Source organism: Plecotus auritus, assembly GCF_963455305.1.
Source record: "Plecotus auritus genome assembly, chromosome: 6".
Classification (NCBI taxonomy): domain Eukaryota; kingdom Metazoa; phylum Chordata; class Mammalia; order Chiroptera; family Vespertilionidae; genus Plecotus; species Plecotus auritus.
The window spans coordinates 62441401-62449209 of NC_137773.1; the positions used below are offsets into that span (position 1 = coordinate 62441401).

The 7809-nt window shown below is 41.6% G+C and overlaps 1 protein-coding gene across 1 annotated transcript; it reads left to right on the top strand.

Moving 5' to 3' along the window:
* The first annotated feature begins 1658 nt into the window (after positions 1–1658).
* LRAT (lecithin retinol acyltransferase) lies at positions 1659–6683 on the top strand. Its single transcript, XM_080673435.1, has 2 exons — positions 1659–2513; positions 4777–6683. The coding sequence occupies exons 1-2, from the start codon at positions 1974–1976 to the stop codon at positions 4927–4929; spliced, it is 693 nt and encodes a 230-aa protein (XP_080529561.1). The 5' UTR covers positions 1659–1973; the 3' UTR covers positions 4930–6683.
* Positions 6684–7809: the final 1126 nt, after the last annotated feature.

Here is a 7809-nt window from a genome sequence, read left to right on the forward strand (position 1 = left end):
TCTTTCCAGGAAAAACAAAATGGCTAGTGAAACTCACGGACCTGAAATCCAAAGCCAACTCTCAATGGGCTTGGAATCGGACCTTCTGTATTAGGGTATAACCTGTCACTCAAACACTGTGGTTAATGAAATCTTGTGCAGATGTTCTTGGCCTTATGTTGATACCTGGTTCCCTGGAACTTGGTTATAATATAGAACATGATGATTTTGCTTACAGTACCTTCATAATGTCTCCTATATGATAACCACACTCAGCACATGTCTGTTCTGCCATGATTCATGAGCTGGCAGAGTGTCCATCTCTCTGTACCAGTGAAGAAAAACAATGTGTGTACTTAACTACATACATACACATTGTATATACATAGGTACACATATATGTAATTTTTATTTTTTAAACACTGGGTACATTGTGGATTTTTAATCAAAACTTCTGACATGGGTGTTTTTGCATTGATTATACCGTGCTTTAAAAAAACAACAAACCAAAAATATGCAATACCTGACTATTTAATCAGGGGCACTGACTTATTTTCTCTTAGGTTGTCAAATTAAAAAATGACAACTGCTATCATAATAGCTGTCCAGTGTGAATGAATAAAAAGTATACCTTTTTTTTTTGTCAGATGGGCAAAAAATACTTTTTGTGGTATGTTGCAGAATTTTAGTCACTAGTTTATATGTGCCATGAGATGAAAAAGGTTGAAAGTCGCTGGCATGGAACTCTGCGCAGAGTGGGGCCCCTGCCTGCCCAGCCTGGTGTGCCTGGCGGGTCAGCAGCTCCCTCACCGCTGCTCCTGGGACCACCCTCCCCAAGCACCTGGGTCACCATGCAGGCGCTCAGCAAGGAGCTCAGCGCCTCGTCCTCCCGTAGCCACCTCTGGACGGCTGCACTTGAAAAGAAAGCGGCAAAGTTGGAGTGCGTGAACCGAAGCTAGGTCTATGCAACCTTGCAGCCGGACAAATAAACTTGGCGTGACCCCGTCTCTCCAGGAAGACGTTAGGGGCTTCGCCGTTTTTCACACTGACCGTTGGAGCCGCGCGCTCAACTGTCACTGAAGTTCTGATCGGGGAGCGCGGAACCTGGACGCGCTGGTCGCCACCCCACCCGCCCGCAGAAAACAAGGGGGATTCGCGGCATTTAAAGGTGAGGAGGATCGTGGCGTGTGGGAGGGACTATGGTTCTACGGAGTTTAGGAAGGAATACGCAGGCTTTCGAGGCGCGCACGTTTCGCAGAGTAAATGCAAACACTTCAGCCGATGTTTCGGGGTATCCAACCCGTTAGGAAGATAAAAATATCGTCCGAAGGGACCCTCCACCGAAACCCTTCCCGAAGTACCCAGAACGTGCCCTGGTCCAGACGGGTGCAGACCCTTTCGCGCGGCCACGTCTGGCGCCTCTACAGTCCAAAAACGCCCGCTTAAAAGCCGAAATACTTAGGTCGTGAGTGCAAGAGGGAGCCTGTCCAAAATGAGTCGCGGTGCAAAAGCCCGGAATCCCGAGGCGGCCTGCCACCTTCGAAAGAATTAGGGTCCCACGCGCCCCACTCCAAGCGGCGCAGGCCACCGGCGCCCAATCAGCGCTCTCGCCGGGTCTGTGACGGCGTTCGCCCCGCCCCCTGGGCGGTGATAAAAGGCCTCTGCGCAGCCTGCGATGCAGATTGGTGTGCTGCCCGCGCCCTGGCACGCCACGGACTCCAGGTGCGCTTCTTTGCTTGCTGCTCGCAGCACTGGTCTCACTGTCCCCACGGTCAGCCGCCGCCAGTTCCTCACCCGCCTCAGCCCCAGAGCAGTGCTACCCCTAAGCGTCTCCCCCTTTCCTTTTCCCTCCCCCTCCCCCCTCGGCTGTCGCTGTCGCCTTCCCCCGCGGCACTGGTCCGCTGGCCGCAGGTGAGTTGCAGCACAGCGCCCTAGTCTGGCCAGCTCACCTTGCCTGAGCGGCGGCAGTCCCCCAAGACTCATTTCGCTGCAGGATGAAGAACCCAATGCTAGAGGCTGTGTCCCTACTGCTGGAGAAATTGCTCCTCATCTCCAACTTCAAGCTCTTCAGTTCGGGCGCCCTGGGTGAAGACAAGGCAAGGAGCAGTTTCCATGAGATCAACTCCTTCCACCGCGGCGACGTCCTGGAGGTGCCCCGGACCCACCTGACCCATTATGGCATCTACCTGGGCGACAACCGTGTCGCCCACATGATGCCCGACATCCTCTTGCCTCTGACCAAAGACAAGAGGCTCACGCAGAAGGTGGTCTCCAACAAGCGTCTCATCCTGGGCGTTATTGGCAGGGTGGCTAGCATCCGCGTGGACACCGTGGATGACTTCGCCTACGGAGCCGAAATCCTGGTCAATCACCTGGATAAGTCCCTCAAGAAGAAGGCCCTCCTCAACGAAGAGGTGGCTCAGAGAGCAGAGAAGCTGTTGGGCATCACTCCCTACAGCCTGCTGTGGAACAACTGCGAGCACTTTGTGACTTACTGCAGATTCGGCACCGCCGTCAGCCCCCAGGCAGACAAGGTACAACTTCTGACTTACCGGTGGGCTGGGCGGGGCCGCCCCCACTCCCATCTCTTACCATTTCTCTCCCCTGGGATCAGGCATTGAGTTTAGATTAACAGAGGCTCTGGTGTTCCTAAGGGAGACAATGTAAGTAAATGGCGATGTGTCTTGCAGGACATCTCAAAAGGTGCAGTGGAGTATGGCAGTGCAGCACCGCTGCCCACTACAGGAGAGCCGCCCGGTTATTGCTACTGAAGTCATCAGGGTGTCCACCCAGCGTAGTTGAAATGACAAAGTCCGCCGAGTGCTCGCAACTTTTCCCAAGAATTTCAATTGGCAGGAAGGTGTCCAGAGTTTATATTTAATCCGTAACACTGTGTACAAAGTGTTGTGCATTTAAACTAAGGAAGCTTGCAGCATTCTCCCTCTGTAAGCTGCAGAGAGTGAATTCCTCTTGCTTAATATAAACTAACAAAATTCCCAGTAAGAAGACCTTCCTGGTATATCTCTTACTCCTGTGTGGGCTTTAGATGTGTCTTTTCCAGGGTATTTTGAAATTTTTGTGTTGGCGTTAATCCCTATCTAGACTCCCTTATTGTTAAGCATCCTTTACCCATTAGCCCCAAAGGTGGGTTTTCAAGAAGATCCATTGGCTGTTGGAAGGTAATTTTAATGTGTGAAGTAAAATAAACAAAAAAACAATATCAGAATTTAAGATGGTTAAATTAGCCACAAATCCAAAGGGGGTAGGGTGGGGGTAAACACATGAATTTGTAGTTCCTTTCTCCAGATCTCTTAAATTTTAAAAATAGCTAAATTTAAAAAAAATGCCTGCAATGTCATTTGCAATTAGCTTTCTCAGCCTGCCCCTAAGTTGTTAAATAAGTAGTGTTAATGTTCAAGCTTAACAATAGAAGCCTAGGTAATCGCAAAATGACCTTCAAGGTTGACTCTTCTTCATATTTTTTGGACCAAAAGAATCTGAGTCTATGTAACCAATATTTTTATTGCTCCATATTTTGATTATTTTTTTGACCCATGTGGGAGAATCTTTCCTCTGTGGCAGAGCATGAAAGTATTATGCTTTTATATATATGGGTGCATCAAACTCCTTGTGATTATTTATAGAGGCACAAAGACTCAATCTAGGAATGCTTTTGTAGGAATGCTTTTTTCAAGAATCACAGCTCTAGACCTGTTTAGAAATGAACTTCACCACATTTACAAACATGGGCTCCAAAGTACACAAAAGAAAACACATCAGATTTACTTAGGATCCAAGCAAATTATTTCTCCAAGGAAGACAGTATTTCTATTGGGTAATAAGGAGTTACCCTTTGATGGATTACATATAGCTCTGTATTATATATTTCTACAAAAAACAACACAAACAGTGTAAGTACTTTTTTAAAGTAGTAAAATATTTAATCTGCATACACAAGTAGTTGGAATAGTTTTCCATCTTTGGAAACTTTGTAGGGTTTTACAGAAGTAGAGAAGGGTTTTAATTGCTGTTGCTGCATAGCACCTCTTATGAAACTTGAGTTTTTGTCTTCACTTTGAATGGTCTAATAATCTGGCCACAGAATAGACTTCCCAGCGGGGAAAAATCCCCATCGCAATTTTTCCAGTTCTCAGAACTGCTTGTTGGACATGCTCTGTGAGAATTAGGTCATTAATGCTGAAGGAGGACTGATTTCTACTTTCCAGAAACAATGAGGAATTATATGGTTCTGAATCCCATTTTTGAATTCTCCATATATAAAACTATTACCAGGTTAACATGAGAATTGCAAAGTTGTCTCTTAATTTTGAGTTAGAAAGTTAAAAGTTATTATATCACCAAATTTTATAATGGTTCATTGAATGAATTGAATTCACCAATAATAATGGACAATTTATTATTTGAGATTAGAGATCTCTTTACTCATCTAATTTTAGAATATATTGCTATTGATAAACAGTTTAATGCTTTTAACATTTAATCCTGAACTTTTATGGGATTACATTCTCTGTAGTTTTCAATAAAAGTTCTGTATTTATATAGGCAACTGCCATTGGTAACCTATTTGCCAGAGGTGTTATTTCAGCGGGCTGTTACAGGATGTGGAATAAAAAAACTGAACTCTCAACATCTAAATTCTTTCATAAGTCTTAAGAGAAATTCTAGTTTTTCTGGTAGACAGAAAATAGCCTGGAAAATTGTGCTTTAATGTTTTGAATATATGATTCTTCTTAGGCTTAGCCACCTTTTCTGACGTTCTTAAATTTTATTTTCTAGTTTTGTGAGAATTTGAAGATAATTATTCGTGATCAGAGAAGTGTTCTTGCTTCGGCACTCTTGGGATTGGCGACTATAATCTGCCTAGGCATGGCATCATATACTACTCTTCCTGCTATTTTTATTCCATTCTGCCTATGGATGGCTGGCTAACTTCACATCCTCATGTCAGTGTGTGTATTTTGTGTGTAAATATGTTTATATTTATAGAGCACAAATCAGTATAAGCATCGTGGAGAAAAATGTGACCTGAAACATTGTGTTCTGGATAAAAATGTGATTAAGAATCACACAAAGCGCTTACTGTGTAAGCCCAAGAACAAGGCTTTCTGAATCTTCCTCAGGCAGTTCCATTTGAAGCTCTGTGCAAATCTTGGAAACCTGACAACTGTGATAGACTTCATCATTACAAGAAAACCAGCCTCTAAGATGATGGCCACAGGAGACAGTTTTTTTTTCCTCCTGTAATCACTGCTCTTCTCCGTTAGGCCAGAATCTGAAGATCAGAAGACTTATTGAATGAGATCATCAACTTTATTGTAAATTTATTCATTGAAAAACTTATATTAAACTGAAAGAATTTCCCTTGTTCAGATGAAAACATGTTTGATGATTGGCCTAAAAAGAAATTCTCAATCTTTTTTTTATGTATTATGAGTCAAGAATATTTCATTACTTGAAACCATATTAGCAAAATTAAGGTTTACTGATAACTGACCAGAACTATGGAAATCTGTGTTTTCCTGCAGAAATAGCTACGATAGCATCAGTTGAACAATTTGATGTAGCTTTACTTAATAGGATTCTTCCCCCTTTGATGTGTCACTGTGATCACTTTAAACAACTCTAAGAGGTAAATGGATATAGGATCGCAATAATTTGGATACTTGGAATGTATACGTACCAATTAAATATGCGGATATCCACATACACTCAAACTGATGAGAAATTAAGTTTGTTCTTGACTGGTTTATTATCATACCAGTGTGGTTACTACAGAGCATTTGTAGAGGTGAATGTTACAACTAATTTAGTCCATTTTCTTATGCCTTTGCCTGTGGTGTAACTTGCATATATGACTTCGGATGGTTTAGCTTTTAGAGCACTTACTAATGTACTTTATAATTTTTAAAAGCCCTCAGATTTGCTTTCTAGACCATTTTTTCCAATTTCATTGCTAAGTATAGCTCACATCCTTAAAAGAAGAATGCCATAGCAGCATAGAAGCCCCAAACAAGTAGGACCCAAGGGAATAACTGTTAGGGATAATTTGTGTCTCCGTACTGCCAGGCATATAAATTGATTATACCAAGGTTGTTTTAATATTTGAGTTGAGATGTAGTGGTGTTAAAGCAAGCATTCAAGTACTTTAACCAAAATTAACAAATTCTAAAATTAAGCCAAAAGCTAGATTTGTATTTCAAGTATTAAAGTTACTTCATAAACTACCAAGAATCACAAAATAAGTCACATAATGAGTGGTATGAGGAGATGGGATGAGTCACTCAATAATCCAACCAGAACAAATTTAAGAGCAGATTTTAGTAACTGATATTTTATCACCACTAATTTACCCACAATAAATTCAGCTGGACTATAATTTTGTGTTTAATCATTTAAATATTTTAAATAATTAAAACATGGAATGGCAATACCACACAATAAAGTTGTCCCATGGGCCTGTTCTGACCACTTAAAAAGTTATTTTAAGTGTGTACGCATAAAAGCAACCATCAGCCCAGGCCGGTGTGGCACAAGTTGGTTGGGAGTCATCCCATGCTGGCTGCCCTGGTGGTGGGCTCGATCCTCAGTACAGGCATGCAGGAGGCAGCTGATCAATGTTGATTGATGTTGGCTCTAACATCAGTGTTTCTCTCCCTTCCTCTCTCTAAAAATCAATAAAACTATTCTTTAAAAAAAAAAAGCAACCACTATGAGAAATCCATTATATTAGTGTTTTTTTCACTTACTATATATTACCCTTGTAGCAATTGTTTAAAGTCATTTTTTAAAAATATGGTGTCCTCATAAGTAATTAACACCTTTTTGCAGACTTTAGTATTTTATGTCACAAAAGCCACTGTCTGATGTTAAATCTGTGTTCAAAGATAATGATCCCTGATTAAATGCCAAGGGAAGTACTTAAGGTTGGAATTAACATAATTAGTCTTGACTCACTTCATATCCTTAAAGCAAGATTCAATTCATCATTCACTTGAGTGCTCACTATATGCCAGGGACTGACCTGTTTCAATCTCATGGTCTAGATTGAATCATTCTAACCATATTAAAGTGTATACAGTGCTATGGGAACACAGGGGAAGAAGACATTAAACTGTCAAATAAATCTCTCTGAAGGAGGCAATGTTAGCATTAAGGTGAGAAATAGTAAGAGGTGATCTTATCACACTGATGTGTTGTTTCACTACTTAGGGGAAGAGAGATCTGGAGGGAGGTTTTATTTACTAAATGTTCCGCAACACTAGACTTTGTTGAACTTAGGAGAAAAGGAGAGTTTTTGTTTTGTTGGCTCAGCTTGATTAGTTGCTTAACTAGGCAGAAAAAGATGCAAATATCCCTGATTGTGGTTGTGGAAGAATTCCTGCACTATTAATATGTCTTGTAATGAATTTCAAGACGGCATCATCAGTTAAGATTGATTCTTGTGATCCTGCCATATATGAGCCCATATATTTCTAAACTTCTCACTTGTGAAATGGTAATCAAGTAGTAACTAATGCAGCTTCTTATTGCTTGTTTTGTTCTTTGCCATATCCAGATGAAGGTCAAATAGGACTACTGGGACTAAGATGAAATAATGCATGAGTCGGTATTGTGCAGGTGTTAGGGATGAAAAGGTCAATGAGACACGGATCTTTTCCTTAAAGTTTATGGCCACATGGGTACAGACGACACAACAGAGATGATTGAAGGCATAGAAAAAGAAGTGGTTAGTTTTAACTATAAGGCCAAAATTACAGGGACTGTGTATTGAGATGAAAAACAGGTGTTTTTCAAGAGATAGATTTGGCA